Source organism: Microcebus murinus, chromosome 12 (genome assembly GCF_040939455.1).
Source record: "Microcebus murinus isolate Inina chromosome 12, M.murinus_Inina_mat1.0, whole genome shotgun sequence".
NCBI lineage: Eukaryota > Metazoa > Chordata > Mammalia > Primates > Cheirogaleidae > Microcebus > Microcebus murinus.
Genome location: NC_134115.1, coordinates 28,731,429 through 28,751,919, shown reverse-complemented (window position 1 = coordinate 28,751,919; position 20,491 = coordinate 28,731,429). Strand labels below are relative to the sequence as shown.

General features: G+C 53.1%; 1 protein-coding gene across 3 annotated transcripts in view; it reads right to left on the bottom strand.

Moving 5' to 3' along the window:
* Positions 1 to 3,373: 3,373 nt before the first annotated feature.
* The window catches only part of APBA1 (amyloid beta precursor protein binding family A member 1), a 215,519-nt gene continuing 198,401 nt past the window's right edge, over positions 3,374 to 20,491 (bottom strand). For all 3 annotated transcript variants that reach the window (XM_012736829.2, XM_012736836.2, XM_076008642.1), the window contains 4 exons: positions 18,724 to 18,936; positions 10,631 to 10,750; positions 8,515 to 8,655; positions 3,374 to 7,364 (listed from right to left, as the gene is read on the bottom strand). In XM_012736829.2, coding sequence (XP_012592283.1) covers positions 7,293 to 7,364; positions 8,515 to 8,655; positions 10,631 to 10,750; positions 18,724 to 18,936 — 546 coding nt within the window. In that variant the 3' untranslated portion in view covers positions 3,374 to 7,292. The remainder of the gene's footprint in view (positions 7,365 to 8,514; positions 8,656 to 10,630; positions 10,751 to 18,723; positions 18,937 to 20,491) is intronic.

The window sequence follows — 20,491 nt, the reverse complement described above, 5'->3', positions numbered from 1 at the left end:
AGAATTTGACTATGTCAGGTACCTCGTATAAATGGAAATGTAGTGTTTGTCCTATTGTGGTCGGCTTATTTCACTTAGCGTAGTGTCCTTTGCCTAAGGTTTATCTGTGTGAGTAGCATGTGTCAGAATTTCCTTCCTTCTTAAGGTTGAATAATACTCCATTGTATGTCTATACCATGTTTTGTGTACCCACCCCTCCAGTGATGGACACTTGGGTTTCTTCCATCTTTGGTTGTTTTGAATAATACTGCCATGAGCATGGCTGTGTAAATACTTGTTCGTTTCTGCTTTCAATTTTTTTCTATGCTTTATCTTTCTGCAGAGCCCTTACCTCCCTCCAACTTCCCTCCTCCTACCCCCAACTAGAGATGCAAATGATTTCTGTTTGGTAGAAAAGGTAACCATAAATATTATAAACATATGGCCTTAAAGTACATTATTCCGTTTTATTTCTAACCTAGCAATTTTATTCTAACGTTCCTTTCCAAATGTCTATACTTTGTTCCTCAAAATGCTTGTTGGACCTGCTTTATCATCTTTCTTGTTTCATTATTATTATTACTGTTGATGTTATTTAGAGACAGGATCTTACTCTATTGCCCAGGCTGGGGTGCAATGGCGTGATCGTAGCTTTCCAGCTACTGGGCTCAAGTGATCCTCCTGCCTCAGGCTCCTGAGTAGCTGGCACTACAGCCGTGTACCACCACGCCCGGCTACTTTTTCTTCTCACTTTTTTTTTGTAGAGACAGAGTCTCACTATGTTGCCCAGGTTGGTCTCAAACTCCTGGCCTCAAGCAATCCTCCTACCTTGGCCTCCCAAAGTGCTGGGATGACAGGTGTGAGCTTTATGCTTGGCCTTGTTTTGTCATTATTGAGTCAATGAATCTCTGATACATGTTCATTCTATATTTGTATGACAGTTGTGTTTCTTTTTTTTTTTTAAAGTATGCATTGACATCCAGAAATTTTTATCAGGTGCTTAAATCTGAATTTGTGGGAGGAAATGTACTGCATCAGTAGTTTATAATGGTTGTAACTATCAAGCCAGGACTTCAGGTATTCTGGGGCCACCCGAGCTAAGCAGGATAAGTGCTCGTTGTGCTTGGGAGCTTCCTGAGATGTGGTTGATATTTGTGCACGCTGGGGTTCTAATAATTCTGGGACGTTTATGAGGCCCTGGGTCTGGCAGGCCAGGAGAGACAGCTGGCGTGCCTGCTTCAATACGACAGTGGCCGGGACTTCCTCGGCGCGCTCTCTGCACCACGCACACTCTGAAAGCTTCCCGCTGCTACCTTATCCTCGCACTGTGTCCGTGAGATAGATGCTGGTCTGCACGTGAGTAGACAAGCTTAGAGGGTTTCAGGAACTCTCAAGATCACGGCTTAAGTGACAATTATAGAAGAAAGACTGAAATGAAATGGTTCTGTGTGCATCAGGGTGGTCGAGTGGATTTTTTTCTCTAGTTCTGCAGTTTTAGCTAAGATAGGAGCTGAGAGGGGAAAACTGTCCGTGGCAGGGGCAGCCTCCCGCATGGGGGCAGAGCCAACCCACGGGGACAAACACCACACCCAGCAGGGGACGTTCATCTCGCTTGGGGACAGATGCACCTTCAAGGGGCTTGCTGAGAGGTGCCAGTTCAGAGACTGGGCTTTCCCACCTTCGTCCTGGTGACGGGAGAGGTGGATAGAGGGGCGCTGCCATTTGGGGGTGTGCAAAATTCAGGAGCTATTTCCACCCCCTCTTCCTCCCTGCGGGGTGAGGAAAGAGGGAGGCAAACCTGGAGAGAATCCCTGTGCCTGTTGGGCACTGGAGACTCCAGCTCTTCCCAACATTATCGTGGGTCCTGGTGACAGTCTTGTCTAGATGGCCGAGGGACCAGTCCAGTGTGGGGTGCAAATGAGAGTAAGGCAGGAAACAGGGGGGTTAGGTGGGGGCCAGGTGAGAGGGTCAAGGGTGCCCTTCCCATTTCCTCTTCAGGTGAGGAATGGGCGCCAAGCCGGCTTGCTGGCTGGGGGAACGGTGGCGTAGACCGCTGGGGACACGGCTGCGGCTGAAGAGGACTGTGGCCTTGGGGGTCAGCTGGAAGACAGGCCCACCACTTGTCTCCATCAAGCCCCTGGCGGCGATGAGCGAGACCAGCACCATGAACCCGCAAGGAAGGGACTGTGGCCTCCCCAAGGGCGACTCGTAATGGAGGGAACCTCTAGAGGGCCACCTCCCGCCCACGCCCCTTCCCTCACGGGCAAGTTAGAGAAGGAGACAGCAGCGGGAGCAAGCCCCTCCCGAGTCTTGAGCCAACCTCCAGCCTGGGGGCAGGAGGTGGGGCAGCCGTGGGTGAAGCAGAGACTGAGGTTTGCAGACCAATGAGAACCTGGAACCCCGCCTCCTAAGAACCAAAAGAGACCAGAAAGTGTAATCAGTTCCGTCAGCCTCAGTGCGGGGTGGAACAAGGGAGTCCTAGCATGCTAGGGAGCTTTAGGAAAAATAAGCATTAAGTTCTTGAGCTCTCTGTGCCTCAGCTTCCTCCTCTGTAAAATGGGATGCTCATACAATAACAGCACCTACCTCTCAAGAGGTGCTGGGGGGCTCATGGAGTTAATCTACAAAAAAATCCTTGGAGTAGGCCCTGGACAGTGCCATAGAGACTCGCTGTGAGTCATTCTCCAAATTGTGACTTCCCTGTACATCAGCTAAACGTGTTTTCTTCCTGCAAGAGGGGCAGAGGGAGAGGAGGTCCCCCAGGGCCAGGCCATAGGACTGCAGGTACAAGGCCCAGCCTCCACCTCCCAGGGCTTTGGGCGGCCCCACTCATGGACCCCGGGGGCCGTGGCAGGCCACTTGCCGGGAAGACAAGTGGTGGCATATATGTGCAGAGAAAATGCGTGAAGAGCATTTTGCTTTGGAAACAGGGCTGGACACTCCGTGTTGGGGAGTCCGGCACCTCCAGTATATGCCTCTGGCAGCAGGAGGTCATGACCGGCCAACTTCAAAATGCAGAATTGTAAAGAGCACCAGGAGAAAATGTTCCAGAACCTTCCCACAGACCGTTCCGGTGGGTGCCCCAGGGCACTGCTTTCCAACCGTCCACTTGGGTCTCAGTCCCTTAACTAAAGCCACCTCCTCTCGTTGGAGAATATGGAGGGCCCTTCCCATTCCGTGTGCTCAGAGGCCGAGGAGACCGTGGAGCTGTTAACAGGTGAACTCAGCCTTCCCCGTCCAAAGCCGAGTTGGCTCCACAGGAAAAAAGCCCATTTAGAAAAGCCCCTCAGCCCGGGCGGCAGGCAGTCCCCGCAGGGTGGCCGGGAGCCGTCCCGTCAGGAGAAAGGCGAACTCCTCCCCGCGCACGGCCCCTTCCTCCGCTGGAACCAGTAAGACACTCGGCCGGGCCAAGAGGTGAAGTTCTCGTTTATTGTTGCGGCAACTCTTACACAGACATCAGCGTTTAGTTAAATAAAGGAAGATAGCACATTGAATATATCACAACCCAAACCAGACGACTGTGGCCACGGTGCGGAGGGCGGGCGGGCGGGCGGGCCGGTGGCCAGACTGCCGGAGGAAGTACATTCAGTGGGTGCGCGGTGTGGACATTCCCAGGCTCACGTGTAGATATAGTTTATTTATATACTTATTTATATTTATATATAGAGATCGTTGAGTTTCGTGTGTACAAAGAACGCTATTGTTACAAATACAATACTATGCTTCTCCCCACGCTTTACAATAAGCTCTATTTCACCCTCTTTACAGAACAATAGTACAGGTTCATACTCCAGGTTTAGCTAAGTATGTACAAGAAAGGTCATTCCCACGCGGTCCTCACACACTGCCTCGATGGGGGTGGGGAGGGGTGGGGGTGGGGACGTCAGATCAGAGTCGTGTGCTCACGTCACCCGAGCCAGGCGAGCAGACAGACGAGAAACTCAAACGGCCGAGCGGCCCGGCGGGCGGGAGTGCGCACGTCTAGGGAGAGGTGGCCCCTGGTTGTAAACATTGGTAACAGCTACACGGCCGGGTCGTCGTCGAGGGACCCGGGAAGGGCTCGGTGGACGGTTTTCATCAGTGTGCGACAGGTGCCGAGGGGGCAGCGGGGGAAGGGAGCCATGGGGGAGGTAGTAGGTTACTCTGGGACTCCCTGAAGGTGGTGTTGATGGGTGATGTTTGGAAAGCAAACCCGTCTGCAGGGACACAGCGCCCGCCGGGGTGACGTGCGGGGTCCCGAGGAGCCCGCTCTGGGGAAGGAAGGACAGAGGGAGGGAGGGGTCGCGCGGGAAGTGGGCTCCAAGTACCTGTGTCTGGGGGGTTTCTTCCTCTCCTGAGCCCAAGGCTGCCGGCGGCTCCCCGAAGTGCTCACACGGAGAAGGCAGAGGCAGGGGGGTGGGTCTGCCCCATCCTGCCTGGACCAGGGCGGGGAGCCGGATCTGGGAGTCTGTCCCCAAAGCTGAGTCACCAGCATGTCCCAGCCCCATGGCCAGAGTGGCTTTGTGCCCTTGCAGTGTTTGGGAAGGCTGCTTTGTACATAATCTTCCCCGTCACACAGGGTGTGACAGATATTTACATGTGTATGTACATATACTGGGATGTTAAAGGAGAGACCACTGTGTCTCTTGGGACTTTTGGAAACGGAGTGACTCACTTTGAAGACTCTGACTCCCAGGTGAACCGCGCCTGGGCTCACTCCATCCAGTGTAGAGGGGGGCGGGGCGGGGGGGGGGGACACACTGTAGCTGGGTGGGCCTGTCCCGAGCTCCGGCAACTCTCACTCTCCAGGTGTGAGGAAACACTTACTAACACAACAGAACGCGGTGGATGATCATCCGACTCTCATGCTAAAACGGCAGTCCGCTAGGAGAGCCCACGGAATTGGCTTTCTCAGCACCTCTCGAAGTTTACAAGACTTTTGTGCAACAGGAAATGGAAAGTATATTCTCTCTTCTCTCCTTGAGGTGAAGACACTTAGCTGTCATTATCTGGGGGTCGTACAGGGATGTGCTAGTGCGGTTCCAGTCCCCTGTCCAGGTGCCTGGGCCCCCCAGGAGCAGTCAGGCCCGAGCCCCTGCAGTGACTTTCTGGGGCTCAGGATACCTGAAATTCCACTGGCGACGCTTCACTTCTGCTCTATCCTCTCTCTGTGGCAGAGGAAAGGTGGAACTGATGACTTTTCCCTGTTCCATTATATGACCAGATCCTACAGTCCTGTTATTTCAGGAAAGGCAACCTGAGGACCTGGGCTGTGATTCCTGGTCCTCCCACGTGTGGCGGGTTGACCTCAGGGCTGGCCTCTCTGTGGCATGGGTGAGGCAGCCTTCAGAGAGGCCCAGGCTCCTGTGTCACCCGCCGGCTCCCCGGCCCCACCCCACACAGCTCTCTGGAGAAGCAGAAGCCTCTTCCTGGCCAGGACACCTGGGCGGCCGACAGCCTCTCTTCATGATGGCCTTTTGGACCACAGTACAACTCAGAGCTCAGCAGGTGATGCCTTCCAAGCACTTAGCTTCCCTGATTCTAAGTAGAAAACTCAGAAGGTACAGAGACCTCCGAGAATTGATCCCAGAGCTCTCTGATTAAAGTCTTCTGTTCCTAATTTTTTTATATATTCACTTTTCTCCCTCCCTGAAATCCCTTCATTCTCTCTATAAATACAGCCTACCCAACATTTGCCCACTGAATTCCTATTTCCACAGACACGACATAAAATATCCCAGATGCAGAGAACAGGGAATATATTAATATCACAAAATATATTAGTTTCTCTTCCCCTGTCTCTACTGAGGTCATGGATGAAAACAAAAAAACAAAAAACAAAACAAAACCACACCCCACATGAAAACAAAATGCTCTTTGGACCAAGAATAAGTGAAACTGGCTCAGAATAATAATATCGCTAAAACGCCTGCACAGAACGGAGACAGAATCGTAGACACGAGGCACCTGATGAAAACGGGCAACATTCCACACGGGTTGGAAACTCTCAGACTCACGAGGCAGCAAGATGTTTCTGGAACACATCTGGGGATTCTTAGGCATGTCTTGAGGTCATTATTGTCCCCTTGATTTTGTGGCTTATGTACTGTTCTGGCCTTTCAAATATCCCGTCCTGCTCAGCGGCCCTGAGCAGAGGAGAAAGCTGGTCTCACCCTAGGCCAGCAAAGATGACAGGACTGCAGCCAGAGACAGGTCTGTCTCCTAGGGGAGCGCGGCGTCCTTCCCAGGCTGTGTGTGTGTGTGTGTGTGATGTGTGTGTGTGTGATGTGTGTGTGTGTGTGCGTGTGTGTGTGTGTGTCGGGGGCGAGGAGTCCAGAAGGACGACGCCGTGAGCCAAGGTGGTGCTGGGAGCGCCAGGCCTCGGCCACAGAGAGGGCATCTCTCTCGGGACAAGGCAGACCAGCCCCTGTGGGGCCCCCTGCCAGAAGAAGGGACCTCCCAAGAGGTGGGTCTCCCGGGGACTCCGTGTGCCTGGCTTCCACCTATCTCCTTGAAGGTGGAGGGGAGGCCAGGGTGCTACGCCACTGAGACGGCGTGGGCACGACGGGGGGAGAGGCAGAAGGGACCTGCCTGTGTCCGTCTACTGGCTGGTCATCTCGGGACCACCTGGCGAAGCTGCGGGTGCCTCAGGAACGGCCACGCTTTCTGCCCCGCTACGCCATCCTCGTCCGAGGCAGTTATTTCCCCTTTTATCCTGGGGTGGCAAGGCTCCTATCAGAAAACACGTAACATGTCGACACGGAAACTAGCTACAGAAGAGGTTTAAAGGTTGGCTCAGAAATTCTGGGCGGAAATGATGTACGGCGCCCCGCTACGCGGCGGGCAGTGCAGAACCCTGGCGACCTGGGCTGGCCCCCGCTGCTACCACACTCCCGGAAACCCGCCGGAGCGGGGCAGAGGTCGGCAGCCGGGGCTTAGGCACTGCTGGGCGGGCTTCTCTGCTGCCCCGGGGGCGCCTTCTGAGGAGGGCGCTGCTCCCCCTTGGGCAGGGACAGCCCAGCTCGGGACCCCTTCCCCACCCCGGAAGGCCCCCCAGGGTGGTCCTGGGTGGACACACACCAGGTGGACACCGGCTGCTCTCTATCCTCAAAGGAGCACATACGGAACTTCCCTGGTATTTAAAAAAAAAAAAAAAAAGCAAACTGGAGAGAGAGAGAGCAAAGAGGTCCTTGTGGATTCCTCTCTTCCCGTGGAAAACCGAATGCTGGGCGCGAGGGGGAACGTCTCAGTGGACACGGGGATGCAGCACGAGACACACAACCACGATGAGGAGAGTCCTCCATGCAGGCCGCCGCCACCACGGTGAGCGCGGCTCAGATGTACACGGGCTGCTCCTGGGCCGTCAGCAGTCTGTACATGGCAGCGGGCATCGTCTTCATGTGGATCTGAGGGCAGAGAACACACGTGGCAGGGCTGAGGCTTGGTGGCGGGGGTGGGGTGGGGTGGGGAGGTGGGTGCGTGGGCACCGCCCCAGCGTGGGGGTGCGAGCGGCCGTGCCTCTCACTACGGGGGGCTCGGAAGGCTCCACCCCGACCCCGCTCCCCCACCTAAGAACAGAATCCACAGGCCTTCTCCAAAGTTTAAGGGTGAAAGAAAATAAACAGGGAAAACCAGGTAAACGCTTCTTTCCTGGTCAAATGTTCTCACCAGGCCTTTTAAAAATAGAGAACCCAGGCCGGGCGCAGTGGCTCATGCCTGTAATCCTAGCACTCTGGGAGGCCGAGGCGGGAGGATCGTTTGAGCTCAAGACCAGCCTGAGCAAGAGCGAGACCCCATCTCTACTAAAAAAAAAAAAATAGAAAGAAATTAGCTGGACAACTAAAGATATATAGAAAAAATTAGCCGGGCATGGTGGCGCATGCCTGTAGTCCCAGCTACTCAGGAGGCTGAGGCAGGAGAATTGCTGGAGCCCAAGAGTTTGAGGTTGCTGCGAGCTAGGATGATGCCACGGCACTCATTCTAGCCTGGGCAACAGAGTGAGACTCTGTCTCAAAATAAATAAATAAATAAATAAATAAATAGAGAACCCTTAAAATGCAAGAATGACTCTGGACTTCTCGCTGCTCCTGCCTCCCTCCCGTCTCTGGCCAGCCAGGCCTAGCACAGCAGCCGTGACTGACGCCAGCCCTGCCAGGGGACACCTCTGGAAGGCCCCACTGTGGATGAGCCCTGTGTCTAAGACTGAAATCTGCCAAGCACATCTGGTGAGATTAACTGGGGAAAATGGAAGCAGCTTGGGCAGCCACAGAGACAAGCGACACAAGTCTGAGTGCTGAATAGAGAAGGTGAGCAGATCGCATCTGCGAGAAGGCTGAGGGTGGCCCGACCTCATTTCACCCTCATTTCACGGGGTGGCTCTTGACAGCCACTTGTTAGTGGGGTTAATGTCTGGCCAGAGATAGACGAGTCAGGCTGTTGGTGTTTGGAATCAGAGAGGGTGTGCGGAAGGTTCCTGAAGGCCTGTGTGGGGCCCCAGTGTGAGGCTTGGGCTACAGAGACACCCTTGGCCCTCCCCAGCCCTGGGCCTCCTCCTACCTCCCCAACAGCATTGGAGAGAATGTGGACGATCTTCTCGTGGGGGGTGGCCACCACGCTCTGCCCGTTGATCTCAATGATCCGATGTCCCACGCGGACGCCTCCTCTCTCCGCTATGCCCCCTCGCATGAGGCTGCAGATCTGCCAGGGTCAAAGGCCAAGTTACACCTCTCAGCATCTCAGAGACGTGGGTGGGGACAGAAGACTGTCTCTCCCAGGAGCCCCCTCCCCCTGGCACGCTCGGAGAAGCTGCCTGGTTCGGCTTTGGGCATTTACATCTCTTAGTTTCTTTGTACAAGAAGCAGGCTCTGTGGGCCCACGCGGCCACCTGGTTCGTGCAGCTGGCACAGAGGCTGCAGCTGGATTTCACGGCACACTGACATGACTCTGCATCTCAGCCGGGGCTGGGGAAAGAGCTGTTTGGGCCCGTCAGTGTCCCAGCGTGTGTCACACAGCTGAGTGTTGCTTCCCACACTGAACTCTTGCATCTAGCAGCCTGTGTTTTAGGGTCACGATTGCATGGGCCAAAGTGGGGCTGGAACTCTGTTTTGTGTGCCCAAGTGTGGCTGGCTGGAGGAAAGATGTTCCTTTAGGCCTCCCGGACACAGAGGCCCTTGTCCGAACTGCCTTCCCCCAGAAATGACAGTGAGGCTGGCTGTTGTGACAGCTCGGCCAGGCACTGCAGTGGCAGAGGCTGCAGGCCGGTGGTCAGTGAGCGCGCTCTAGAGCTGCAGGGTATGGCCACCCCCCACTCCCTCAACACACACACATTGCATTTCCCCGAGAGTATGTCTGAATTTTCTGAGTTGACTTTTCATCCCAGACTATGCATCTTTATTTAAAAGTGGATGCAGAGAAGGCTGCAAGTGACATATGGCAGGCAGCAAGATGCTTTGTGTTCTGTGGGTATGTGGCCCCTTCAGTCCCTGAGCTACCCTGGGGCCAAAACATTCCTCAGGTGCTTTCCATACTGTAGATAAAACTGAGGGTCCCAGTGGACCCACACGTGTTACTAAACAACTCCTTGCTCCTATCTGAACAACTTTTAATATTATTCAAATATGAACAAAGCAAGCAAGCATAAGCAGAAACAAAGACGATGTCAGACCCAGGCTATAAGGAGCGATGCTCACTCCCTGCTAACAAGCAAGCAAGGCTACTCGGGTGCAAAGAACATAGGGAGTGGGGATGGATATTTCACCTCTGGGAATTTCAAAGGCATTTATAAACCTGAAAATGTATGTGGAATAAAATTTTAATTACCTAGGACTCTTAACTGAGAGTTAAGGGGGCAAAAATAGGGTCCGTGTCTGGAAAGATGAACACAGAGGGAGGGAGGGCACATTCTATAAAGTCAAGGTTGCAGACAGAGAACATCTGCCACCAAAGCCCGGAAATTACTATACGTCTAGAAAAACGAAACCCAGATTAAAAAAAAAAAGTATTGTTGAGTACAGAGTTTCTGTTGGGATGCAGAAAAGGAAAGAGTGAATGTATTTAATGCCACTGAATTGCACACTTAACAATGGTTAAAATTGTAAATTTTAGGTTATGTATACTTTACTACAATTTTACAAAAAGAAAATATAAGGAAGCATTAATTTAAGACAGATGTGACACAACTACTCCTCATCCCAAGTGCTAGTTTAGGTTACACAGGCCAGTCAGCGAAGCACAGACCATGTGTACAGAACGGCCACCGGGCAGCGGCTCCCAGCCTGGGCTGCACCCTGCCCCGGGGCCCCCTGCAGCTCTGAGGACTGGCTGAGCCGGGGCACTGCCAGTGCCCCACCGCCCAGGCCCGGGATTCCCAGCAGCCCTGCAGTGGCCTCTGTGTGTGGCCTGAGTGGAGCCCCCCGGTGGGTACATCCCAAACTCGCTCGAGTCGCCAGCCGGGAGGGCAGCCCGAGTCCCAGATGGCACCATTCTCTGCCCGAAGGGAGAGAGAGTTGTCCACAGAGGGGATTGGGCCTGCCTTTCTTCACTCAGCCCCTTCCTTGATGGATTCTTTCAGGAAACAAACCAGCTTAAGAGAAAACAAAACAAAACAAAACAAAAACGTGCTAGATTTATTTGTCGTCATTTAGGGAAAGGGTGTGGAGCGTGCTGTACTTACGATTCCATTCTGGACGCTGAAGCCCAGCTGGTAGCGAAGGTCTGGTCTCCGGATCAGCACGGTGGTCACCGGAGGACATCTCACGATGTTCAGCTTCACCCGGGACTGATTCTTTAAGCCCTGAACACGAGCAAAGCACAGGGGTATGGCGATCGCCGTGGCACGCAGAAGTGACAGAGGCAAGGGAAGCCCCAGAGAGTCTCCCGAGGTACCTGCCGCCCACAGTGCCCGGGCTGGGACAATCACTGCCAGGCTCTGCCAACCTGGGAGAAAGCCGTGTGGTTTAGATGGGCCCTCTCAGCCCATGCAGAGATCCACACTCTGTGGGCAATGTCTCCGTGTGGGGAGAGGGGCTGTGCTCAAGGCACGTGATAACGGTGCTTGTAGTGCAACTATGAGCAAGGGCCACACGTGCTTTGTGGCTTGAAAGATGAAGGGTGTGCACCCACTTCCCAGTAAGAAGACAGACAAGTGGGAAATGGGATTTTTTCCCCCAAAAGGCAAACTCCAGCAGTGACTCCTCCTCTAGCAAAGGACATCTAAGTCACAGCAACTGGCTTGAGTCACCTGTTGTTACGGGCCCTGCCGGCCCCCCCCCCCATTGCAGACTTTACAGCATGTCAACAGCCCCACAGCAGCTGGGGACGCCCATCAGTGTGTGCCTCCTTGTAGGGGGAGTTGTAGGATGGGTGCTGATAGAGAAGGAAGGAGACAAAATAAGACCTGAACATTAGCTATGGTTTCATGACCCCTGATGACTCGTCCCTCCTTCTAAGTCAGAATGGAGTGCAGAGGGAAAGCCAGTCTTTGGCTATAAAACACAGACTGGTCTGAGAGCCTGTTTAGAGCTTCCTCCACCCAACTGTGGTCTAAGCTGAGCTCAGGCGAGGGCTCCTATCCTCTGACCACACTCACAGCAGTGACAGCAGCCCTAGTCTGCCCAGGAGCAGGTCCTTTGGAAAACCGTCACCAAGCCACACCTGCCCTCACTTGGCGGTAGAGAAGTTTGCTCCTCCAGCCCAAACGACTTGGCTGTCACCATCACCCTAACAGAAGGGTTCCAGGCAAAAGTAACATAGCCCCGAAACAAACATCCATCTTCCAGGTCTCCCCAGACTTCCTGCCCTGCTTCAACCAAGTCCTGCTTGCTGGACGGTGTAGACAGAACGGCCTATGGCAGGTGCTTACCAACTCCTTCCAGGCACGGTCCAGGGAGACGCACATCAGGGTGAATGGACCACACTGCTGTGGCCGGAGACCCTGCTGCCCCCCGCTCTGCTCTGAGGGCTGAGGCAAGGGAGGTCGGAGCCTCGGTGGGAAGGGCCTGCCTGCCCGGACCCCCACGTAGCAAGACCAGATGCCTGGGCATGGCTTAAGGTCGGCCAAGTGTCCTGCTCCTCCAAAGGGCCAGGGTTCGTGAAAGCAGAACTTGTTCCTAAGAGATGGTACTGTGGGGCAGGCCACCTCTGTTCTGGGAGAGAGCAGCCACCAGCAGGGGGACACGGTAGGCTTATTCTATCCAAGTCCACGCCATCCCCTAGGGACGGCACTGATCAATTCAAACACGGGGCCAGTCTGTGTCCTCCACGAGCAAAGCAGAAAGAGGCCTGGGCGAAGGATGATGAGCCCATGCAAATATGCACACAGGCTGTCTGCATCATGTCCTGTGAGTAGAAATCCTCATGTCCCCACAGCCGCTGCTGCCACTGTCACTCCCTGGCCAGTCAGCAAAATCTTTTCTGTGGGAGGTCAGGACTTCTGCGTCACATTTTATAGATAAGGACACAGACACAGAACCTGCTTTGTCCAAGGGCCCTGTGGGGTCAGGACTGGGCCTATGAATCCCCTGCTCAGGCCTCTACCTCCCTCCTTGCACAGTAGGATGTGAGGCTGCTGTTAGGAGACTTCAGAGCAAACAGAATTTGTGGCAAGAGTGCTGCTCTGAGTGGCAGATGCCGGCTACTTTGGCCTTGGTTATCTGGCTTTGCTATGCTTGGCCAGTGGGTAAATGCCAACGGTTCTCAAACCCTACTCCGGCAGCATCGGCGTCACCTGGCCATTTGTTAGAAAGGCAAATTCTGGGCTCTGTCCCAGATTGACTCAATCAGAAAATCTAGGGGTGAGACCCAATGATTTGTGTGCTAACCAGTGTCCCAGGGGATTCTGATGCATGCTCAATTTCGAAAACAGCTGGTGTGGACGACTACTGCAGAGCAGTGTCCTCACCAGGTGATTAATTTCCAGGAGTAGACCCAAAGATGTCAATGTGCTGGTCACACCTGTGGCCAGTATGCTCGGTGAAAGCAGGTGCTAGCAAGGCTGGGGTGAGGATGGCTTACAGGAGCACTGGCTGCCCCCTCACTACACAGCCTGACCCCTCGTCAGCTGTCCCCACGTCGATACCACGTGTGAGCACCCCTAAGATCACTGCTGTAGCAAAACCCATCCAGATGATAAAACCATCCGAACCACAGTGACAGTAATTACCTGTCCTTGAACACTCTCTCCTGCCTGGCACTGAGCTGGAAATTCATAGAGCTGTCTCATTTAAGGTGGCAGCTACAATGATTCCCATTTTAGGGAAGAGGAAACAGAGGCTCAGAGACGTTAAGTGACTCTCCCAAGTTCACAGACAGCAAGATTCAATCCTACGTCTGTCTGTATTCAAAACCCACAGTATTTTCTCCTGCTGCATGATGCCCCATATATACAACAGGAGAGTGTGTCTTCCATGAATAAGCCTTGCTCAAAAAAGCAGCCCGGGTTGGCAATAGAAGGACAAACCTATGCCCTGAAATCTGTTATCCAGCCTTGAACGGGGGCCAGCTTTGCAGTTCCCTTGCCCTCCATGGCAAGCGCTCTTCACTGCCTTTTGATTGATTCCAGTTTGTCCTCTTACTGTGTCACTTTTGAAGGGATGCAGTTTAATTTCCTCACCTTCAGCACTGGTTTCCTCAATGCCCTGAAATGCTCCGTTTTCTGCAGGACTTGAGCCCCCCGACAGCTGTCACTCAGCTGTGGTCCTGCGCACCACGGGACGTGGTGCTCACACTCCCGCGGCACCCCTGGTGGTTCTGCAACATCTCCAGGGAACTTCTCTGGTCAAGTAAAGGGTGTTTTCAAAGCGGAGCGATAGAACGAGTAGCGCTGTCCTTCCCCCTCGGTCTACAAAGGACCCGGGTCCTCCACGGGGCAGCGGGTCCCATCGCCCAGGCAGACACGGGGAGATGCTTTGGCCTCTTGCTCCTGACAGCAGGACCGGCACGGCCTGGTGCAGAGGACTCTGTTGGTGGCAGGAGACCTGGACTCGAGCGCTGTTCCTGCCACCCCAAGCAGTGGCATCTCAGGCACTTTGCTCTTTCTCCCGCCTCAATTTCTTCAGCTTCAGGACAAATGGTAAAACTCACGAAAGCCTCTTGCAGTTCTAATTTCTATGACCAGACCCTTTTTCATGTGTGTGTGTGTTTTTTTTTTTCCTAAATGCCTTTGCCTGTGATGTCAAATCTCAACCATTATGCTGAAATACACCTGTTCCTAATACTGGAATAGGCCTCTTTTGTGGGCCTGGGGCCATGGTAAGGGCAGCTCAGACATCACACGTGCATGAATTTCTCTCTCCTTCCAGTGCTTCCTCTCTCTCATTCATTTAATGTTTACTGACCACTTGCTATGTGCCACAAAATGTGTTAGGCGCTGGAGCTGTGGTGGCTGGAGGCCCCTCCTGGGCCTTCAAGAGCTCAGGGGACCGCTGGATAAGAGAGAGAAAAAGGTGCCAAGTCCCTTTACTTCTCTCTCTCTCCAATCATGCACCAGGAGCCCAGGAATTTGTAGGAACCGAGGGACAAGATTGCTGAAGACAGGAGCATGTTGTTAGAATCTCGACCCTTGAGGCAAAGCCACCTGCTTGAAATGTTTACACCTATTAACCACTGCGATTATGATTATTTAGGTACGCTTGTGTGATACAGAAAATGTTGCCCAACATACCACAAAGCAAGAGAATGACTCTAATTTTCTCAATGTTGCCTAAAAAAATTCACATTACGCTGGTGGGTTCTTTCCTTCCATGTGAATTGATTTAAGATGCCTGATACACCCTTCAGCGAAGGATTGTCTAGATTGAGGAAAATGTGCTGCAAGATGAGGCTTAGAGAAATGGCAATTTGAAATAAGCAGACCATGCCTTTGCTCTGCCGTTCCTAATCAATGTTTCAAGTTGGGTCCCATTAACTCAGATTTCTGAACTGCCATTTTATTGGAGGTGCCAATTAAATAAAGGGTCATTTGGTCCCCATGACAACAGTGGAATGGTGCAGCAAATTAAGAAATATGGTGGGAGGGGAAGGGCAGAGGAGAGGGGAGGGGAGAGAAGCCAGAATGGTCTCTATAGCAACGGGAGAGCAGAACCATGATGATCCCGTGGAAGGCAAGGGAAGCTGTGCTCTAGTATAAAAAAGAACAAAAACCCAGGGGCAGGACCAGGGAGGCAATGGCATGAAAAGAGGCAGACCGTAGTATGTTTCACCTACTGATAATGATGTTTTGGGAATTAATTATGACAGGAAAAATAAGAGCTAGGAAAAAAGTAATTAAGATAATTCGGTATGTATAACTCTTCTCTAGAAATCGATTCAAATTTCCTATAACCTGGGGGGAGGGGGGAAGGACAACCAGAATGAAGGTGTCAAGACGCAGAATATACCACCTTAGAACCCTGTTCTTCAGAGCGTGGCCCGCAGACGGGTGATGTCACCTCCCTCCCAGGAGAGCTTGCTGAAAACGCAGACGCCCACCTAGACCTGCTGAATTGGAACCTGAATTAAAACAAGATCCCCAGGTGATTCTAATCAAGTTTGGAAGCGCCGATTTATCAGGATGAGAGGCGCTTGTTGAAGTCCCTGCAAAGAGCGCCGAGACACACTGAAGCCAAACTGAACACGCAGCGTGACGACGCCCAGAACGCTGCGCTGCAGTGGCCCAGGGTGGGCGTGGGGCAGTGCGCCCACCTGTCCAGGTGCAGGCAGGAAGGCCGTGCTGTCGAGAGGAGCTTTAAAAAGCAACACAAGCCACCGAAGGCAGCCTGCACTGGTGTCGACGCACGCCGAGGGTGGCCAGGAAGGCACCGCTTTCCTTACTCTCCATCTTCACCAGTTACATCTCTTTCATCACCTCTTAATTTTCTGGTTCCACAGAGACTGGATTGATAGACATCAAAGTTCAGCTCCTCCAATAAACCTTTTCCCCCTAGAAAACCGCTTAGACAGGGCTCCGTCTGTACTTCGTCTCCACCTTGATGTGATCCCCGTGCTGCGGCAGAGGGAGCCGGGCTGCCCGCTCGGCCTTCCTCTCTGGTCCGAGCTCGGAGGAGGCAGGCAGGGGTGCAGAGGGAGATTGGGACTCGCCAGCTGGGGGCCCTGAGCAAGTGGTCTGGGCCTGTAGGGTCTCAGATGGCTCATCTGTGAACCTGGTGTTTGCTGTCCCCCTCGTGGGCTGTGCTGAGAAGGAAGGGGGGTGACTGGAGCCGGCCAAGACCTGGTGCCTCGTCAGGGGCTGTTTGGCCCCAGTGATTCCCCACCTTTACTTGAGTATCCCCTTGTCTCAGTCTGTTCTTAGTCTGCCAGGACAAAGTGCCACAGGCCGGGTGGCTTATAAACAACAGGCATTTGTGTCTCGAAGTTCTGGAGGCTGCAAGCCCAAGATGAGGGTGAGGGCGTGACTGGGTTCTCTTGGGGACCCGCTTCCAGGCTGTAGACCGCTGACTTGTAGGATCTCCATACAGCAAAATGACAGCAAGCGAGCTCTCTGGGGTCCTTTTATAAGGGCACTAATCCCATCCATGAGGGCTCCACCCTCATGAACTAATCACCTCCCAAAGGCCCCACCTCCTGATAACATCAAACTGGGATTAGAGTCTCAACCCATGAATTTGGGGGGAACACGAACACTGAGTCCATAATACCTCTCTCCGCAATTGTCCTCCCCAAACCCAGATCGATTCCCCATGAACCTTCCACCCTCCCTCGCCAACCTCCTGGGAGCTCTCACTGAGTTCTCTCCCCCACGTGGGAACTTGGGTTTCCCAGCCTCAGCACTACAGACATCTCGGGCTGGATGATTCTTTGCTGTGACACTGTCCTGTACATTGTTGGATGAGAACTGCTGCCCAGGGCCTGGCATCTAGAATTTGACCAGACACCCTCCCTGGGACGACTCTGTATTGAAGGCAGGATGTCAGGTGGCTGAGCGACCTGCCCCCCCAGAGACCAGCTGCGTAACCTTGGATGACTACGTCTTCTCTCTCTGTGGGTCAGCTTCCTAGCGTGTACGGTGGACATAGCTGTGTGCCTGCCCTAGTAAGAAGGCTGCAATAGGGACACAGCGAGTTCATCCACACGTGTTCTTGGAGTGGCGCCAGGTGCAAGGCACAGATCGCTGTGAGCTCTCTGTCCTTTCACTTCTGCCCAGCCAGACCACGCTCCCTGGCGTGGGGGCGGTACCTACTGTGTCTCTGGGTCCCACAGCCCTCGGCAGTGCTCACGTGTGCACGCACGGTGTGCAATAAGTAACTTGCTCGCTGGGGGGAGACAGAGAGAATCCCCCTACCTCTGCCCACCCTCCGCCCCTCCACGCCACCACGGCAACACCACGCCAGCCTTCCCAGGTGAGGCTCGAACCCCGTCTCTCCCTGGCCGTTAACTCTAGCAGAAACTTCCAAGGCCCATTTTCCTTTCTGCTAGGGGCCTAGGTTTTACTCAAGGTCAACTTTAAAAAAAATCACATAAAATTGTCCCTCCTTTGATTGCTCGCAGCCCTTCCCCTCCACGTTGCCGTCAGGGCCACAGAACCCTTTCGTGTCAGTAATTACCCTCCGCACGCACACTGTCATCCCAGCGCCCCCAGCTCAGCTCAGCGCGAACAGAGGCCCAATTAAACAGGTCTGAATGAATATGCATGTTCAAAGCAGATTCTCTAATCTTATCTTGAACGTGTAATAAGCAAGAGGCAGAATTTACTTAGGTAGAAGATGTAACAAAAAGAAATTAAAGGAGGCCAAAGAGGACTATTTCTTTCCAGGTGTGATTATCTGGTGTGGAATTAGAATTTAATCCGTTTCATTAATAACAAAGAGGCCCCACTGCTGTGTCCTATCCACCCACCTTCACCTCCCACTGCAGACCCCTTGGCCCGAGGAGGCTGGCTTTGTGATTTTCTGTTGCTCACAGTGACCATTGCATGAGTTTACTCCTTCCCTTCCTTCCCTCTCTCTCTAGTTCATTCTTTCTCCTTCTCTCCCCTCTCTCTGCCCTCCTCCCCCCCACATGTGCACACAACGCTGGTCTGCCCGCAGCGGCACAGTGCGCGGGGCCGTGCTGCTGGGGTTTGCAGATGCTGTCGTGGAGGACGGTTGTCCTTGGTCACACTGGCCATGCAATCAGCAAGTCCCAATGTGCTCAAAAGACTGCACACGGATGCTTCACTTCTGAGATGAAAAGCTATTCTTTCTCAAATATTCACATTTAATTTTCCTTTAAATAGCTTTTTTCAGCCTTATGTAATAGAACCAGTGCAGGGCTGAACAAGAGGTGTGTATGTTCAGGTATGAATAGGAGTATGTGGACCAGAAGAGTCTCCTTCTTACAGCAGCCAGCACAGAGCATGGCGGTCCCCGGGCTCTGGGGGAGGACAGACTTATCTGTGTCACAGCTGGGGCCACTAGGAAGGAAAAAGTGTGCTCGGATTTGGAGCATTTCTATGATTTCTAACAGGGATGGCAAGTCATGTCAAGGACACCTGGCTGGCCGGAAGTGTTTGTGTGGATTACCGAGCTGAGGAAAGCCGTGGTAAGGCTGAGCCCAGGCTTCGCGGGAGAGTGCTGGGATTGACTGGTGATGCCTGCCGTGGGCATGTCCTTGGAGAGCAGTGGTACCTGAGCCAGTGTGCTAGCCCTGATCTAAAATCGATTTCAGAAAAGAACTTGTGTCTTCCTAGGTGCCCGACACTTAGGATACATTCACAAATAATGATGGGATGGCATCGCACTCCACGTCATTTCTGACCTACAATAGCAGCTGACTTCCCCCTGGTTCAGGTACCTTAATAATGCTCTGGCAGGTGGACAGCGGCAGGCCCACCAGGCTGGTGCCATTAATGGACATAATCTGGTCCCCGATGTTCAGCTTCCCCGACTTCTCCGCAGGGCCGCCGTGCATCATGCTGGCGATGATCACGGTGGGCAGGATGGAGCCCCAGCCGGACTCCACGATCACCACCCCGAGGATCTCTCCTTTCTGCTTCTCGATGAAAACCTGCAAGGAAGGAAATGACAGAAGGCCTGAATCGGTAACCATCTGGGGCGGCGGCAGAAGTCAAAGCCTCTCCCCCTCCTTCACCCCGCTGCGTCCCTGCCGTCTCCGCACGCCACCGCATTTGGAGTCGGTAAGAAACAATTCCGCACGGGTCTACATTCTTCTCTGTAATCCACTTCTGCTTCACGCAAGCAATCTCGCCTCAGCACACAAGCACACAACTACGAGGGGCACCAGGGTTTTGTTTTGTTTTGTTTTTTTTCTTTTCTTTTCTTTTTTAATTTCTGCATATCCCCAGGGGCAGGGGACAGAGGCTCTGTCGGTGGGAGCTTTGGTGCTGTGTTATGGTTTCCGGAAATAGCTTTTTGAATTCCATGCACGGGTTCCCCCCTCCCACGGTGCTTCGTAAATTCTCTCTGACATTTAAGATTCTTGAGTTAAAAATAAACAAACACACAGAAACACATCCCTGCAAGGAGAAAGTTGAGGAAAAAGAAAAAAAAAAGGGATGCTGAAGTTATCGCAACCGAAAGGTGGGGAGTGCACCCAGGAGGGCCACATCCCGAGTGGGCGTCATCTTTTCGTGACCTGCGCTGGCAGGGCAGGGAAGACGGGCGTCAGTGTGGGACACCCGCGTTCTGGGGAGGCTTACAGAGATGTCACAGAAGGGTAAGACACTTCTTTTTTTTTTTTTTTTTTTTGAGACAGAGTCTTGCTTTGTTGCCTAGGCTAGAGTGAGTGCCGTGGCGTCAGCCTAGCTCACAGCAACCTCAAACTCCTGGGCTCAAGTGATCCTTCTGTCTCAGCCTCCCAAGTAGCTGGGACTACAGGCATGTGCCACAATGCTCGGCTAATTTTTTCTATATATATTAGTTGGCCAATTAGTTTCTTTCTATTTATAGTAGAGACGGGGTCTCGCTCTTGCTCAGGCTGGTTTCGAACTCCCGACCTCGAGCAATCCGCCCGCCTCGGCCTCCCAGAGAGCTAGGATTACAGGCGTGAGCCACCGCGCCCGGCCGATAAGACACTTCTTGGGAGCATCCGACCAAGAGAGTGTGTCTGTTACTTATTGGGGCCTGACAAACCCCCTTCACAGGCTGGTTTCCTGTCCCCCAGCTGCTGACGCTCACAGTTGGCCCCTTCCCTGAAGAACTGTCCTTAGCCAAATGGGAGACACTGTTGTTATGAGCTGAATTGTGTCCTCCCCAAATCGTATGTTGAAATCTGAAACCCCCAGTACCTTAGACTATGACTTTATTTGGAGATAAGGTCTTTACAGAAGTAATCAATTTTTTTTTTTGATTCTCACTCTGTTGTCCCAGCTAGAGTGCCATGGCATCAGCCTAGCTCACAGCAACCTCAAACTCCTGGGCTCATGCCATCCTCCTGCCTCAGCCTCCCGAGTAGCTGGAACTACAGGCATGCGCCACCATGCCCGGCTGATTTTTTCTATACATTTTTAGTTGTCCAGCTAGTTTCTTTCTATTTTTTTTTGGTAGAGATGGGGTCTCGCTCTTGCTCAGGCTGGTCTTGAACTCCTGACCTCAAGCAATCC